This window comes from Glycine soja, chromosome 17 (assembly GCF_004193775.1).
Source record: "Glycine soja cultivar W05 chromosome 17, ASM419377v2, whole genome shotgun sequence".
In the NCBI taxonomy this organism is placed as follows: Eukaryota; Viridiplantae; Streptophyta; class Magnoliopsida; order Fabales; family Fabaceae; genus Glycine; species Glycine soja.
Genome location: NC_041018.1, coordinates 2,232,214 through 2,250,846, shown reverse-complemented (window position 1 = coordinate 2,250,846; position 18,633 = coordinate 2,232,214). Strand labels below are relative to the sequence as shown.

The following is an 18,633-nucleotide window of genomic DNA, read 5'->3' as shown; positions in this document are numbered from 1 at the left end:
AAATTTTTATTCTTAATAAATATTTGATTTTTATATTTATTTTTTAATAAATTTTTATTTTATATTAAGTTCTTAATAGAATAATAAATTTTATTTGTAATTCTTAATATTTTATTTTATTCTCTGATAAATTATTAAGTTTTATGTTTATTCTATGATAGATTAATAAATTTTATTTTAATCTTAACTAATAACAAATAATTTTTTTTTATCAAGAAACAAACATAAAATTTAATAATTTTGTTAAGTATTAAAAAATGTCAAAAATTAAAAATAAAATTATTATTTTAGTAGAGCTAAATGCAAAATAAAAATGAACAAGAAACATAAACAAAAATTAATATTTTAGATATAAAAATATATTTAAGATTAGGTTATGAAAATGGGACACGCAATGCAATCGCAAGTTTGCAACCCGATCATGCTCTGTCTTTTGAATTAATAAACGAAACACGGCAAAAAAAAAAAACAAAATTAAAATCGAAACACGTTGACACACTGATTGTACAGCTTCATCTAAGCTGTAGGTCCCCTTTCTGAAGCGCGTTTCTTTCTTTCTCTCTCTCATAAAACGGTACTAATTAGCTTATTCTAATTGATGCATCGCGTTTCTCTCTCTTAGTTCAAATTTCGAATTCGGAAGCAGCAAAACTAAAGCCCAAAAACCCATACCAAGATGCTCCTCCGAAGCCACTGTTGCTACCTCGGCATAATCGCCGGGCTAGCAGTGTTCCTCGCAACGACGTCGTTCGCCGACGCGCAATCCTGCAACGGCATCCTCGTCTCATACGCCTACACCGGCGGCCTGCGGTTGCCGCCCAACGTCTCCGACTCGGCTAAGCAGCCGTACCGGTTCGAGTCGACGGTGACGGTTCTCAACAACGGCCTCGACGAGCTCAAGTCGTGGAAGGTCTTCGTTGGGTTCGACCACGACGAGTTGTTGGTCTCCGCCTCCAATGCTGTGCTCGCCGACGGCACCACCCTCCCCGCCGCCGTCGGAAACGGCACCGTCTTCGCCGGTTTCCCCATGACTGATCTCAAGACCGCCGTCGAAACCGCCGGCGACTTGACCCAGATGCAGGCTCAGATCGAACTCGTCGGCACCGTGTTCGGGGTGGCGCCGCCCAGTGTTCCGATGCCGAAATCCATCAACCTCGCCAATGATGGTTTCCTCTGTCGCAAATCCACCGCTCAAGGTAACCTTCTTCTCCGACCTGTGATTGTAGCTTGGGTGTTTGCGAAAACGATTGTTTGAAAAAAGGTTCAGTTTTTAAGTTAGGTTATTGGGTTAGTTTTGTTTGACCTGTGAATTTTTTGATTGGGTTTAGTGAAATACAAATTCTGTGATTAATGAAGTGTGTGGGGTTTTTTTTTTTTTTTTTGGTTGGGTTTCAGGGAAGAATGCGAGTAGTGTGTGTTGCACGAGAGATCCCAAGTTCAAAACTAACATTACTACGGATGAAGAGTTTCTGCCACGTCAGAGTGGTGATCTTACCATTATGTATGATGTGATCAGAACTTATGATTCAAATTACTGGGCTGAGGTTACCGTTGCAAACCATAACCCACTTGGGAGGCTTGATAACTGGAGGTTGAGCTGGGACTGGATGAATGATGAGTTTATATATTCAATGAAAGGGGCTTATCCTTCGGTTGTGGATGCTTCTGATTGTCTCTTTGGTAAGCAAGGAACTTTCTATAGGGATCTTGACTTTGCCCTTGTGTTGAATTGTGAGAGAAGGCCAACCATAATTGATCTCCCTCCCACCAAGTTCAATGATTCCGACCTTGGGAAGATTCCCTTTTGTTGCCGGAATGGTACTATTTTGCCTCCGTCCATGGATCCTAGCATGTCTGCTTCGAGATTCCAAATGCAGGTCTTCAAGATGCCGCCGGCGCTTAACCGATCCCAGCTTTCGCCACCGCAGAACTGGAAGATAAGTGGCACACTCAACCCTGACTATGAATGTGGCCCTCCAGTAAGAGTGAGTCCTACCGAAAATCCTGACCCGTCCGGCTTACCTTCAAACAAAACTGTGATGGCCAGTTGGCAGGTTGTGTGCAACATAACAACAGCCAAGAGAACATCAAGTAAATGCTGTGTCTCGTTTTCATCTTATTACAATGATTCAGTTATTCCATGCAAAACATGTGCTTGTGGATGCCCCAAGAACACAGAGAGAACATGTAGTACTAGTGCTCCAGCTATGTGGCTTCCACCAGAGGCACTTCTTGTTCCCTTTGTGAACCGAACTGCCAAGGCTGTTGCTTGGGCAAGTCTGAAACATCTCCGGGTGCCAAACCCATTGCCGTGTAGCGATAACTGTGGTGTGAGCATCAATTGGCATTTGTACACAGACTACACTAAAGGATGGAGTGCAAGGGTGACACTTTTTAACTGGGGTGACACTAATTTTGCAGACTGGTTTGCCGCAGTACAAATGGACAAAGCAGCTTCGGGTTTTGAGAAAATGTATTCATTCAATGCAACTCTTCTAGATGGTGTAAACAATACAATAATCATGCAAGGTTTGCCAGGATTGAACTACCTTGTAGCAGAAGCAGATGGAGCTGACCCTTTGAGAGATCCTAGGGTGCCTGGTAAACAACAATCAGTTATCTCATTTACAAAGAAAACTACTCCTGGAATCAACGTAGCTCGTGGAGATGGGTTTCCCACTAAGGTATTTTTCAATGGCGAAGAATGTTCTCTTCCTTCAGTGTATCCAAGCAGTAGTGGTTTCAGGAATGGTTTTTCATTGGCTACTTCCTTGCTTCTAACACTGTTGATGATCCTCTTGATGCGGTAATAGTGGCTACTGAGTCCCGAGACACGATTTGATTCATATATTGACCTCACCACAGAAACTCAGTGGACTTAATCGTGCTGTTGTAACATTCATGCGTGTGTCTGTCTGGTTTGGATGCTGTGGCATTCATTGTTCAATTATACGTGATTCTTTTGAGCTTGTTATAGTACAGAAGATTGTAGATTTATGTTAGATGATAGAAATATATTCCTTTTTATGTTAAAAGTTTATTTTTTTTTTTCTTTGTTTCTATTGTTTGTGTTTTATCTGAGTAATTCTTCCCTTGGCGGTGGTTATCACTTACCATAGGAAGTCAAATCATTATCTGACCATTTGCAAGTGGTTATGAGCTGCTAAATTAATTTTAAACAGACATACGTAATTAAATTGTGTTTACATTAATCTCAATCATAAGTGGTGAAGTAATTTATTTTGAGCATAAAACAAACATCCCTTAAATTGGAAGCAAAACAGAGTTGGCTTGCAAGAAAATAATTTTCCTTTGAAAAGAGTGTATTTGATTGTACTTATCTTTTACTTTTATTTTTTGTTTTACAAATTTTTTAAACGTTTATTTATTTTGAACATTTTTTTATATATTAAACTGAATCTTTATATCATAAAATAATAAACAAAAAGGTTTTAGGATTGACTCTAAAGCGAACTTTATTAAGTTCTAAATCTCTTACATATCAATATCTATATATAAATTAAAATTTTAATTTCACAATTGTTAGAACAAATTCAAATATGTAACACTTTCACTTTTAATCTTACTGTAGCCGCGTGTTAATTTCCTATGATCTAACATTAATAGAGGATTTAAAAGCCAAATTTTTTATATATTTTTATAAAAGATAATTATGATTTAGTGTCTTTTGATTTATTATTATTATTAATTATCCTATATATATTTATCAAATAGAAAAAAAAAAAAGAGATAATGTAGTCATTCCAAAATAATATTGGTTCTCACTTCTTTATTGATATTGTTTTACTGATTTCACTTCTCTATAATGATAATAATAATGTTATATAATTTTAATTATATTAAATGAGAGTGTTTAGTTTATGTTGTGAAATGATTATGCAATTCAAATCTTCAATAACATCATATTATAATATCACATAATTAAAACTAATATTTTTAAAATCATTAAAAATATTATTTTAAAATAGTTAACAACTATATCTATTTAATAAAGAAAACATTATTTCAACAAATTTAAAATAAATTTTAATTTTGATAATAAATACATTTAAAAAATATTACATATCAACATTATATCAAGTATCAACAATAAAAAAAATAAACAGTCAAATTTAATAATTATATAATATTATATAATTTTTATTTTTAGACATTTTTTGAATTTATACTTTTCACAAAGGACAAATAGACTTGAAAATAAAAATAAATATTTGATCATGTTTTTTCTTTCTTTTACTTCATATTGATTATATGAGTGAGAAATTATATAATTGTCAACTTACTCACCATTATTATGTTTTTATTTTTTCAAAGAGTTTAATGTTTATGTGTTAATGGTGTGCAACAATTTTATATCATTATCTAATTACAAAGTATTTTTTAAATTATTTTAAGATAATTATTGTAAAAGTTAATAATTTTATCATACATGATGAATTATGATTGGATGAATTTTTACATTCAACGTATAACAATTTTCTCTTTTTCAAAACCAATATTTTTATTATCATGTGCTATAAAATTAGACTAATGTCTTTAATGATTTTGGAGTTGGGTTATTTATTTATATTTTTCTCTTATTTAAATAATAAATATAAAATATATATTTTATAAGAAAATATATGTTAATTTACTTTAATAAACTATAATATTTAAAAAGATAAAACCTAATGATAATATGGTCAAAAAATTGGCAATGAATATGCTTAATTTAAAAATAATACAAATAATACTTAAAAATTTTATTTACAAAAAAAATGGTTATAGTATATTATAAGCTGATCATAAATTTATTTTAAAATATTTTATATATTTAAATAAACTCTTGCAACGCCCAAGTTAAATAAATTTTAATTTAATTAATTATAAATTTATATTTACTAATTTTCTTTTGAATTTATCTATTTCATATAGGTACTACATTACCATTTGTACTTGAGGAAAGAATGATAAATTTTAACAGGCTTAATATTTTTTTTTAAATAGTTTATGTTCAATTAAAAAGACAATTAATCTAACTCAATTTTAATGTTATTACACTTAATATGATACTAAATACTTTATAAAAATAATAATAAGTTCATTTGTTTACATATTTTTTTAAAAATAAAATTAAATACAACTAATAATAAATTCAATTATAAAAAAATATATAATTTATTCAAACTCCTATGTCGCATAATAAGAAAAAGGAGTTTGTGTATTAACTAGATCATCCTAATACCCACAACGAGTTAAGCTAACAAAGCCCCGCCTTACAATTAAATCGAAACAACCCCGTCCAATTGAATATTTTGCATGCCCAAACTATCACCTCTAATCTAAGTGCATGTAAGAATTGTTATTATTTGTTTTTTATCATTAAAAAAGTGTAAGATAATATTGTATATTAATTAAAAATTTACCTAATTTAGTTTCTTATAATTTAAAATTAATTTATTATTTGATCTGATCATAAATCTTGAAGCACTGCTCTAATTAATTTAATGACCAATACCACGTTTAAAAGTCCTCTTTTTGAGATTGAGATTTCTCACAATGGTTTCTTATTGAATAAGGGTGTGTTTTTAAAGTGAAAAAAAGAGGAAGTAAGGAAACAAAGTAGAAAATGAGATTGAATCATAAAATTATGAGAAAAAGAGTTATGCAAAAAGTAAAAAACAATTTTTTTTTCATTGAATAAAATAAATATTTTAAATAAAAATTATGTAAATAAAAATAAAAGTATTAATTTAATCCTTATAAAAATACACCAAAATCTAGAGGACCAACAAAAATGTTTTAATTATACAGAAATTAAATTAATACAAATAAATTTATAAGAACCAAATTAAAATTTTTAAATTTTACATGATCTCAAACATATTTTATCATATAAATAAAGATATTTTGTCAGATTTTTACATCTACAAAAGTAGCAATCCATTGTTTTCGGTCTAACATGAAAAGAAAAATAAAAAACACTTTTTTACATATGAAAATCCAGTGTATATATATATATATATATATATATATATATATATATATATATATATATATATATATATATATATATATGTGGATATATATATGGAGTGAAGACTTTGTAAAGTTGGGACAAATGATTCAAGATTTTTGTTTTATTATGTAAGTTTTAATTTCTAATATTGAAAATTATACTTAACTAATCCCTAAATAATTAATTAAACTACAATAAATTTTCTAAGCCTTGATGTAACCCGGGCACACATGAGCAACAGCACAAGCAACATCATGGTGCAAATGCAATTTGATAGAATCTCTAACCGTATAGTTTCTTATATAGAAACCAGAAAGAATGTACTTGAATTATATGCCCCAAACATGCCAAGGCCTAAACCATATGTACAGAGAATAAAAAACACAATGAAACAAAAAAAAACACATGCGTAACGAAGTACACAGAATCAACCAGAAAAGAATGGCCATACAAAATGTCTAGAACAACCAAATGCAATATTTACAAACTTACGGTACTTACTTTGAATGAAATAAATTACAAAAGAAAAAACAGAAGAAAAAAATTTCATAATTTGGTATTGAAGTTAGAAATGCTCCTATGACAACTTTGCAGATGTATCAAACCCTTGGTTCTGCAATTCTGCCCTAAGCCAACATACCTTCAAGAACACCCTAAAATTAGAAGCTTGCTAGCAATTTTGCTATAAATTGCAGTCAAAAATAGCACATGCTTTATGCATATATGCAGTTGAGATTTGAGCTGATTCATCTTGAGCATCCAGAGTAAACCATCACAATATGCTACTCCCCAGAAGTCTGAATATTTGACATCAACCAAATTCTGTTTGTTGAACAATTAGACTCAATTCCAAAACAGCTAACAGCAGGATGATCATGTGCTTGTGTAACAAACTATTTACACTGGCAACTTCAGTCAGAAAGGATTTGTTCTAGACAGGAATGTTGTCTAGAGAATATCCATCAAATTCAAACTCATTCTCAGCTGGTCCCATGCCTTCTTGCTGTGAGCATTAGATTAGAAACACGTGAGAAAAATTGATTTATTCACAACGGAAAATTACAAACAACTATACAAGCATGTGAAAATATTCTAGGTCCAAAGAAAGGGATGAATGGACAAACCTGTTTTAGAAGTGCAGTCATCAGATCCTCCTGCCCATAATGCTCAGGGAAGAGATTAGTCTGGGAGCTTGCATCAGGAATTCTTTCAGCCTTGATCCTTATTGAATTGTCAACAAGAAGTGGATTGAAGTTAGCATTTTGGAGGTTATTTTGTTCCAAGCCTTCTCCCATGGAGAACATAGCTTTTCCAATCAAAGCGCCATCTCTGCTTTGGCCGGTCTGTTGTGTAGAAGAAAACCCTTGATGCACTAAAACTGATGGTGCAACATCAATGTTACCTTGTAAAGGGTTTACATGATGGGAGGCATTGTATGTCAAGCCTGGGTTTGTTATCTCCAAATCATGGGACTTCTGATGATGCAGTTCATTAAAAATATCATAACTTGGAAACCCACTGGATCCTTTAATTCCTGATGTAACTTCTTCTTGAAAAGAGCCTTTTGTTGTGATACTTGATATACCTGGGGTGGTTCCAATTGGGAAACTATTGTTGACAGACATTTCAGAGGTTTGATTCATAGGAAAACTCAACAATGAAGAGCTCGGTGGAACAGGATTATATGCAGGTCCTCTGTTATTACCCGCAATCCCATTTCTGCCCAGAAGACCATTAGAAATTCCATTTGATACAGTAGGCTGCCCCAAAGATGATGGAAGTCTTGGAACACGAGGACCAGTATTTTCACTAAGCATCTGACCTCTAGGTTGGGATTGTGCCATCTGCATCAATATGGGGTTGCCTTGTGTAGCAGAAGCATTGACTCGCATATTCAAGCCGCCAATGGATTGGGTAGACTGGTGCAAATTGGCAAGCTGCTTTGGTTCCATGTTGGTAGGGATTCCATGCAACAAGTTCATTGGTTTACTAGTGCTTAAATGTTGTGGCTGGCCTTCTCCAAATCTTAACCTTGGGTTTTCAAAACTGAAAAGATTTCTTTGATCCATGAGAGGAATAGGTACACCAGCTTTTGCAGTCGACCTACCAAGTCCTGCTGCTTGAAGTGTGGCTAGACTTTGTGCTGGGAGCTGGCCAGCGACTGCAAGAGTTTGAAGATCAATCCCATTAATTGAAGAAATTGTCCCAAATGTTGCCTCTTGGGGGCCGAGAAAGGAGTTGTTCAAGTTATTCTGGTGCTGAGACACTCCACTCAACCTTCGAAGATACAATCGGTATTTCTGTAACAAAACAGGATTAGGAAAAAGAGTTACTTCCTTCAAGTAATCATAGCATAGATGATCACAAGAAGAAAATTAGGGATAAAAATTTAACTCTCAAATCCTTCCCAAAGTACATATAGGATTACAATATCATACCTGCAGGTGGCTGGCAACATTTTCTCTAGTGAGCCCAGGAACATTCATCAATTCCAGAATTTTTTTAGGAACAGCCTCTGAATACAAATATCAAATTTTAGTCAGGCAAAACTCAAGAACATCATAATTGTTTGAAGAAAAATATTCAAGCAAATTAATAATTTTTAATAATTTAGACAAAAAGATGAGATAAGATGGATGGGTGAACATACAAGCGGAAGGAGTGGATGAGTGAACATACAAGAAAAAATAAGATGAAGAACAGATGCACACAGGATAAAGTTGGAGTGAATCTCACCAAAGATGGTTTGATTTGAAAACTGTATGAAAAGACTATTAAAAATGGTTTGAGGAAAAAAATGATTTTTAATAGAACTAAATGGCTAGGACCCCAAGTGGGATAGGACTTGACTGTTATGTAATATTAAAGCCACAATGGAATCTTAATTATGTATTAATATTACTGACCTGAATAATTTGAAAATTGACAGCATGCAAAACCTAGATGCAATGATACGGACTATGGTGACTAAAAACTGAAGACCCAAGTAGTAAAAGTGTTGTTTTAAGACAGTCAAAACTCATGTATGAGAACTGAACAATATACACATAGAAATCCCATCGATTATGCATCAAAAGTTCTGTTACATAGGCCTTCAATGGAAATGCAACAGATTCAAAAGAAAAAAAGTAGAAAAAAAAATTCAAAAACCCAGGTGAAGGATGCATACTGTCAATTCCCAGTTGATCCACAGCAGCCACAAACTGTTGATGGAGCTCCACAGACCAAACAACCCGCGGCTTCTTTAACGTGGATGTGTCATCCCTATCCTCTGCCTCCTCTTCCTCATCCCTTCTCTTCTTGGAGTTTCTCCAACTGCCTTCATTCGCCGATGAAGAGTAATCTGCTTCATCAGAAGCCTTTGGATGGCGATCTCCTTCTTCGGCACTGCCTGATTGCTCGGCATCTTTCCACTCATTCTTCCTCTTCCGAACCACGTGCTGCCATATGTTCTTCAAAGCCTCAATGCGAACAGGCTTAATTAAGTAATCACAAGCACCATGAGTCACGCCCTTCATAACAACACTTTTACCATCATCCGCAGACATCACTGCAACCATCACACAAAACATGTCAGACCCAACATCAATGCAGTCCACAAAAAAATAGATCTAAGCAGGTCAAACGAGTTTCTTACTGATAACAGGAAGGTCCATCTCTAACCCAATGTGCTCCAAAAGTTTAAATCCATCCATGTCCGGCATATGCACATCGCTTATAACAATGTCAAACCCATTTTTGTTCTCTCTAAGCAGTGAGAGAGCAGTTTCTGCTCGATTGCATTTGGTAACTGAAATGAACAATACAAATATCATTCCTCAGAATTCATAATCAACCAAAACAACAATTCCAAGAAAGAAACAAAAACAAATCTGACATCCAAAAGCTAGCAAAAGAAGAAGAATCAACAAACAAAAACTGATCACCAAGTAGCTATCAATCTACAACTACAAGCAAGTAGCCCTTAAATAGAAGAAACTGATTCATTCTGTTTAATTTTTCATTCTGTTTCTCGTTATTTTGTTGAGAGGGTCAATTAACCGAGCGTCCAAATCACAAAAAGAAACAAACTTGAATAGAGAGAGAAAGATAGCGAAATTGAAATCGGAGAGAAACAGAAAACAGAAGAAACTGATGGAGTAGTAGTAATAGTAGTAGTAGTGTGCTACCTTCGTAGAGGCACGTGCGGAGCATCTTCTCAAGAATCATGAGACACGTGGGGTCATCGTCCACCACGAGAACCCGGAGACCCGCCGGAAACTGGTCGGAGACGGCGTCGCCGGATTTCATAACGACGCTTGCAGTAAGCGTTGACATGGATCCCTTTCCGTTGCTGAGATTCATGCTTGGGAGATCCGAACTGAGGAACAGTAACAGCGCAAGCAACAAAGCAGAGACAACAAACCCGACACGAAAGTGGCGTTTACATAGTTCGAATCGAATTTGAGGTTAAACAATTGAGGAGCTTCTTCTTCTGCTGCTGAGTTTGTAACTCCACCAAGACCAACGCAACTCAGGAATCGGAGTAGAAAGAAAGAAAGAGAAGACGAATTTTGGGTCAGAATTTTTTTTTATATAAAAACAATAACTATTGTTCTGCGCCTCAAACTTATGTCCTCGCCTTGTCGCTGTTACACGCTGAATTTCTCGGGCATTTAATTATTCTTTAATTAGAAGCGATAAAAGCTTTACTAATCAGTCGGATTAAGGAAGATTTGTTTTTTTATTTTAAAGTTTATTTGTGACTACATATTGATATTCAAAGTTGGGTCTCAGTGGCTCCTGAAAGAGTGGATCCAGCTCATTCATAGAAGGAACTAACCCCTCATCTTAAATCTACACTCTACACTTCCGATACTAGGTTTTGGATTTTACTGTACCTATGTTTATGTTTACCCATAATTTTAAAAATAAAGTAGTTATTATATTATTAATTTTAAATTTAATATATTTAATGTTCATTAGTTAATACCTTTAAAACAGTAAGTAAACACTTTTTTAATTATTAATTATTAATATTTTTTATTTTAGATAACATGTACATAGGTTAAGCTATGATAAATATTTTAGTGTTTTTAATGTAATGCTTTTCTTTTATAACCAAAAAATATATATTTTTAACTCATTGATGTATATACTTGTTTTTTTTAACAAAAATACTTATTGTTTAATATAAGAAAAAACCTATTTTTATTAAGTTCTGATCCACTTAAGCTTTTATGCATAAAGTAGTTGAATAAGTTTTCTCTCTCTTTTTTATGTTGACCAGGTAAACATGTATTGATATTTTATTTGTATAACAATGCACAATAAATTAAAAAAAAAGTTTTAAAATTACAGTAAATAAGTAATAATCCATATATTTGAAAGTATCCCATGCATTTTATTTTATAAGCTTTATATGAGTAAAATATACAAAATTAGAAAATATGTCATTAGTGATAAAAATATATAAATAAATTATAAATATTTTAAAATTTTAATTATTTAAAATTTTAAAATTGGTTTATTTAATGAATATTTTTAAAATAAAAATATGAATATATACACTAAATTATAAATATTTTTAAATTTTAATTCTGAAAATTTTTAAAATTAGTTTATTTGATTAAAAAATTATTAAAAATTATGAACGTATTATTACATTTAAGGTTAGATGAAGCAATTTAAGTATTGATTAAAATAATTAAGGAAACTAAAAAATTATATTTGATTAAATAAGTACGGTAATTAGGAAGAAAATAAAGTTAGTTCAATTTTAAAAATTCATAAGAAATATTTTTAAAATGAAAAAAAAAATAATTAAGCATTTTTAAGAATATAACCTTAAATTAATAATATATAATTTTTTTTCCTAGTGACACCATGTGAAGCTTTGATTTATTTGGTGGCATAGAGAAAGTGAGAAACGTATAATAATTGCAACATATTTTCGGTTCTTCTATCTTGTAGAAATCATTAATTAAAATGCTGTGTAGCTGTATGTACTCAATAATTTCAAGTATGCGGAAGCTTAAAACAAAAACCTTAACTACAAACCAGAAGGACTTATTTCCATTAACAGAATGTGGGCATGTTGACAAAATTATGTCAAAAAATAATTGTTTATAAAGCATGACAACAAATTATGGTTTTTTAAATTCATGTAAGAGAAACTTAAATTAATAGATAAATGATTAAATGCATTTATATGGCTTTAAAATGGATCTTCAGTTCTTCACAAAGTATATAATTGGGCGAAAAAATGATTTAAAATGTTTGGAAACAGAATAATTATATTTTGTGGAAAAAGGGGAAGCGGACAGTAGTAAACTCACATGAATGTCCTTCTCACCGCAACACTTTGGTGTAGATGTGTGTTTGTTTTAGATGACGAAAAAGTAATTTCTTCATATGTAAAAAATATGTTTTACTTTTTCTGCTTGTTTGAAAGGAAGAAAATAATATATTAAGAAAATTATACTATGAGATTTATATCTTTTATATTTTATTTTGATCTAAAAGTTTATCTTGTATTTTATTTTTCTTCTCTGATTCTCTTGTGTAAATCAAACACACCTAAATGGATCAGTTATATTTATTTATTTATTCACGTTTTGATAGGGCAGGGCGCATGTACATGGAATTAATTTATAGCATTTACTAAACCAAGCACTATCCATGGCGATGGTGGGTCTGTTTTTATTAATAAAATCGTACAAAGCTGGATGTTGGTAGTTTGGGTCAATATCCATATACAGGTAAACCAATGTCAAAGTTATGCAAGCCAGTTCATTGATTTGACCCCGAAATAACTTAATTGGATGGGAAGCACCTTGACATGCACACCATAGAAACGTAACCACAAGGCACACACACACAAGCATTAGGAAATTGACAACTTTTAGTTAAAAATAGCTCCCAGATTCACGTTGCAAGTATATATACATATAGTAATAAAGCAGTATTTTCATTCCATGCCTAAGCAATGTTGGCATGGCAACCACCTCTTCCATTGTGGTGGAGGTTTCGGTATCCACTTTCATGTATCAAGAGTGGACATTCAAAAATTTCAATAATATTCATTCTTCTTTTTTTTAGCTTTCCTTCAAAAAGCGGTGCGTGCTACTCGGCAAATTATCCTAGTTCCAAGATGGAAAATGAAAAAAGAACGAAAACCTTGTGATTGATTATCAGAAGAAAAATAAATAAATAATTGGAGAAAAAAAAAAATGGAAACGTAAGAAACGGAGTGCAAAGTGTAAAAGACTTCAGCTTAATCCATTCAACAACTTGAAAATCCCTATCCCTTTTCCTCAGTGTTATCTCTGTCTGTTGTGTTTGCATTTTTCAGTGTGCACTCTGACTCACTCTTTGCCTTTTTTTTTTTATGTAAAGAAAATTATATTGGTTATTCCTCTACCATTTCCCCCTCTTGACACGTGTCTCACGGCACACCACTTTCATGGATAAGGTCTCATTGTTGCCTCATATTGCTCTTTCATTTTCTAATTGACAGCTACTACCTGCCCTGTTTTTAAATTCATATGAAAATCTCCTTAAAAAAATTGAGATGAAAACTATAAACAAGAGGTACCCATGTCACCCAATAAGCAAAAAGTTACATTAATGATTAAAATGATAAAAATAAAAATGTAACTTTTTTACTGAGAATTAGATAAATTATTAAACTACTTCGAAGTAAATTTATTTTAATTTAATGATTAATAATTTAATTGATTGAATTGCCTAATTTTTGTGATTGAACATTAAATTGAATAATACTTAAACCGAGAGGATAGTCTAGTCACAGGATAAGCTTTCGAACTATCAAAGTTAAGAAACTAAAAATGATACAAGTAATTGCATTTGGTGCAACCAGATGTATCCTAATCTTGATCATCAAGTGGAATACGTTGTCTGAAATTAAAAATATATAATGATAGAAAAGAATAACAGTGTAAAAAAATGAGTTTGGAGTGAGGGTCGTAATTTCTTTGACAAGCAATCCACGCACTCTCGAATATTTTAATTAATAATATTAATATATATAGGAGGGAAAACATTATTTTTTTTTTATACTGCAAGAAAAGCAGTGAAGCATAGCCATAAAGCAGCAATCTGAAAAACGTATATTCGCTTGGGAAACTTTTCTTACTTACGATGAATAAACAAGAGCACACAAGAAACGCTTTTCACTGTGAAAAAGTGGGAAGCGCTTGCGTTATTTGATTAGATTAATTTACAAAACATTGAAGCCTCTAATAAAAAAAAAGTATATACAACTTGAAACTGTGACATTGTCATTCCCCAGTGGCCACTACTACCCTCGTCTCTTCTCTTAACTCGTAGCCTTTCACTTTGTCTTCTCCCAACAGATTTAAATCTTTAAAGTTCATCATTCATCATTCAATATTAATATTAATCCTAATAATTATTGTTTGTTTATTGTTTCTTGCATTTAAGCTTTTTATGGGCTAGAGAATAGCGAAAACAGATGTTATATGCTTTTAAGGAAAATGGAATATCTGTGTAAGAGAGAGAAGAGAGAGTCTAAACTCTAAAGAAATTTATAATTTATAATTCTGCGTTTGAGTTTGAGTGTGGGTCCAGGTGGTAAGTTAAGTTAAGCCACATGGCGATTCATGGAAGTTGGAGAAAAGTCTAAGCAACTTTTACTAACTTTTCCCTGTCTTTCTTCGAATAATAATTCACTCTCTCTGCTCCCTTGTGCTTCTGTGTGCCCATTTAAATCATGAGTCCCATATCCAGTAACACCTCTTTCTTGTTTTCTACTTTGTTATTGTCTATAATTGAAGCATAGTATAATTGTTTTTTTCTTCTTCAAATTTTAACTGGTGCTATCATTCTTTGAACGCTACCATGTATCTACCATAGTCATCCTTTAATGATTCTTATCTAAATAAACAGCCCAGGAATTTGAGCTTATGATGCATTCTGGTTGATTTATTAGTTTATAACAAATTAAAAATATACAACATTGTTTGACGATTCATTCTCTTTTTTTTAAGGAATTGACCATTGATTCTTATAAACATGTTAATCAAGATTTAATTCATATTATATATATATATATATATATTGAAACGTGACTTTCTCCATGCATAAAAGATCATTGAATTACACTTTCACAACCAATTTCATAGCTTTTTTAAGGGATAATTCATACATTTTATTAAGTTCCACTATAGATTTTATTAAAAATAAACTAAAAGGAGCTTGCAAGATTTATAAATTTAATAAAAAAACTAAATTAAATTAAGGTTTACATTATAAGATATATTTAAAAACATTTTATAAAATACTCTTCCAAATACCTAATGATTTACTTTGTTTATCCATCTTCTTAAAAAATTTAAAAGAAAAATGGGACAACTTTTTTTATGAAATTCTGAAAAGAAATTACTTTGTTTTACAAACGAGTTAATTTGTGCTAATTAAATTGGTCTCAGTTTAATTAAATTAATCAATAATTGGTTTAGTTTTACTCAAATGAAGTTTGAATGTTTAATATGTATTCTTCGAAAAAAATATGCATTCTTCTTGATTATACATAAAAATGTTTTCTCACTTGATATATCTATTCTATGTAGAGAGAGAGAGAGAGAAATTATATAAGAAGACTTAATTAATATAAAAAATAAAATATATAATAAATGTATATTATTTTATTTTATTCTATTTTAATAAATAAAAAAATGAATGTATGTAGCCTTTTTATTTGAATCAATGGTTAACTTTTTATATACTGTAATAAATAAATGTACTGTATAATGAATCTTTCGTTCTGAGTTATAATATGGTGTATCTTGCGTGCTCTTATCCAAAATGAACTTGTCATAGATGACCCACTAACAATTAATGGACATTGAATTTGTCCGCTAGCGGCCTAAACATTAAGGAGACGTCAGTCAGGGTTTAAATAGAGTACCTATGAATCATGGATAAAACTCACTAACCGACAAATATATTTTATCTAAAAACATTAGTAATAAAATGTATTTAAATTTAACTTATAATTATAATAAAAAAAATTTCGTACCCCATTATCCAGAAACTCTTCGCTAATTATAATAAATAAATAAAATGTGATACTTCCATTTTTTTCCTTAAAAGTTAATGTATCTAAATAAAAAGAAGAGAAAAAAAGTTACCCGTGTAAAAAGTTTTAGATACCAATTTATCATTATGATAAATTTATTAATTTTTATAATAATTATTTTAAAGTAATTTAAATGATAATTTCTAATTAAATAATAATATAAAACAATTTTATAATATTAATTGATAAACACATCAGAATTACAACAATAGAAATGTAGCTGTATCGCTTTAACTTGTGAACATGTTCAATTCAATTAATTTCAATTTGATTTTTATGGGTTTAATTGGATTAATTTTACTTTAAAGGTCCCAATTAAAAATTAGATAATGATTTTAGAATTTTGAATCCAATCAAAACTCATTCCAACCCGCATATAATAAATAACACAATAAAATTCTAATTGATTGACTAAAGCTAAATTAAATGAGGCATGGAGCAAGGGAACAAAGAAAATAGTTGATTGGCTGAATTTTGTTAGTTTTTCTTTATTGTATTGTTTAAGACTTCTATATTTTTAGTATTAGTGATTACTATTCACTTAAAGTATTTTGAGTTGTAAAATTGTATTATATTTTATGAATATTGATTGACTCAAGTTTATGGTTTATCTTTTTTTATCATCATATAAATACATTATTTTTTTAATGATATTGTTAATATATTTATGATTTATCTCTTTTTTTATCATATAAATAATATAATATTTTATGAATACTAATTTTTAAAAATAGTTCTTATTATTTTCTTAAAAAAAAATCTTGACTTAAAAGAGGTGATAATATTTTAATGACATTGATAATTAACTTAATCCAATTCAATTATTGTTTGATTGAATTTATTTGGGTTGATAAAATAAAAATGTAAAAACTAAGTTTAACTAGCACATAACTTGTGACTGTGCACAGGTCACTAAAAAAAAATCTTGACTTAAAAGAGGTGATAATATTTTAATGACATTTTTGAATTTATTTGGGTTGATAAAATAAAAATGTAAAAATTAAGTTTAATTAGCACATAACTTGTGTCTATGCACAGGTCACTCATTGCACGCGTTTATTAACGTGTGAATAATGTAAAATGTGATTAATTTTTTTTAAAAAAAATTAAGAACATAGAAATAAACATATAAGTTTTGATTATAATAAATATGATGTAAAATCAAGTATTAGAAAAATGTGATATCATACAAGGAGTATTAGTTATAGGCGAAGTTCAATTCACAATTTAAAAATCCTAAACAGTGTATAATAATTAACAAAGTATGTTATAGATGTTTAATATTTTTTTTCCTTTTGACATGTGTTTAAAATACATCTATTTATAAAATTAAATATTTTTTAGTAAGATAGATATTTATAGTTAATCAAATTCTCCAAAATAGTAGAAAGATTCAGAGAGTATTGAAGCAGAAAAATATATTTAGAGTCTCATATATATTTCTAATTTTTAAAGATATTTATAAAACTATATGAAAATGTATTAAGTATAAAAAATTAAAAAGAGTTTAACTATTGTTAAGATTATTTTTTTTAATTTTAAAATATGAAATGATAAATAATTTTATTATTTTAGTACTTTGTTGTATATATAAAATTATTAATTTTACAAAGTTTATAATTTATTTAAAATTTTATATTATTATAAATTCAGTGAGAAAAAAAAAGAAAGAATGAGAGAGATTGTTTAAATAGAGATCATATATTTAATTACAGTGCCATATATTTCTTGTTTAATTTACCATATTTAGTTTAGTACTAAAATGATTAACAAAATACACATATTTAATTAAAATGATCAAGGCACTAAATAACAATTTCAATTAGGATAATTAAGGAATTTAAATGTATTTTTACTAATATATATAATAAATTAAATTAAATATATTTACTAATTATGCAAACCCTTTAGCATTATTATATAAATATTAATTAACAAAAAATTAGTGTAAGAATTTTTTAAATACTAGCAGAAAAATACTCAACTTTGAAATGCATTTATGTTAAATACTCAAATTTTTTTGATACTCAAATTTTTTTGGTATCCAGTAAGATTTCTAATTAGCTAGTTAGTTACTATTGCATTTGCATGGGTGGCATTTATCTTTGTGCATTTTTTTAAAATAAATTATTATTTACTTAAAATTTAGCAAAAAAAATATATGAGATCAATCAATTATTTGTTTTATTTTTTTAAAAAAATGAGATCATTATCATGGTAATCCTATCTTTCTTTTTTACAAATACCATTATTGGATGTAGATAATGTTATTGCAATTCTTAGAGAAATTTGATTTCTATATGGAATAATATGGTAATAAGTTATTGCGGATAAAAGGGAGACATCAATAAATAATTTGGAAAGGATTTCATTAGATAAATTCAGAATAATTATCTTTCTTTTTTTAATTTCAAATCAATTTTTTTTGAGAATGTCATGTGCAAGCTTTTTTATAAAACATTTTCATATGTATATAGATATAGATTGTTCATAAAAAATAAAATAAAATGAC

The 18,633-nt window shown here is 30.0% G+C and overlaps 2 protein-coding genes across 2 annotated transcripts; one reads left to right on the top strand and one right to left on the bottom strand.

Annotated features, from left to right (window-relative positions):
* Nucleotides 1-568: 568 nt before the first annotated feature.
* LOC114393453 (COBRA-like protein 7) lies at nt 569-3,060 on the top strand. Its single transcript, XM_028354812.1, has 2 exons — nt 569-1,196; nt 1,396-3,060. Exons 1-2 carry the CDS (start codon nt 677-679, stop codon nt 2,808-2,810), a joined length of 1,935 nt encoding a protein of 644 aa, XP_028210613.1. The 5' UTR covers nt 569-676; the 3' UTR covers nt 2,811-3,060.
* A 3,264-nt stretch (nt 3,061-6,324) lies between these two features.
* On the bottom strand, nt 6,325-10,561 carry LOC114393174 (two-component response regulator ARR2-like). The gene is made up of 6 exons (XM_028354440.1): nt 10,189-10,561; nt 9,657-9,809; nt 9,189-9,569; nt 8,458-8,534; nt 7,144-8,319; nt 6,325-7,022 (listed from the first exon to the last, which is right to left on the bottom strand). Exons 1-6 carry the CDS (start codon nt 10,361-10,363, stop codon nt 6,951-6,953), a joined length of 2,034 nt encoding a protein of 677 aa, XP_028210241.1. The 5' UTR covers nt 10,364-10,561; the 3' UTR covers nt 6,325-6,950.
* Nucleotides 10,562-18,633: the final 8,072 nt, after the last annotated feature.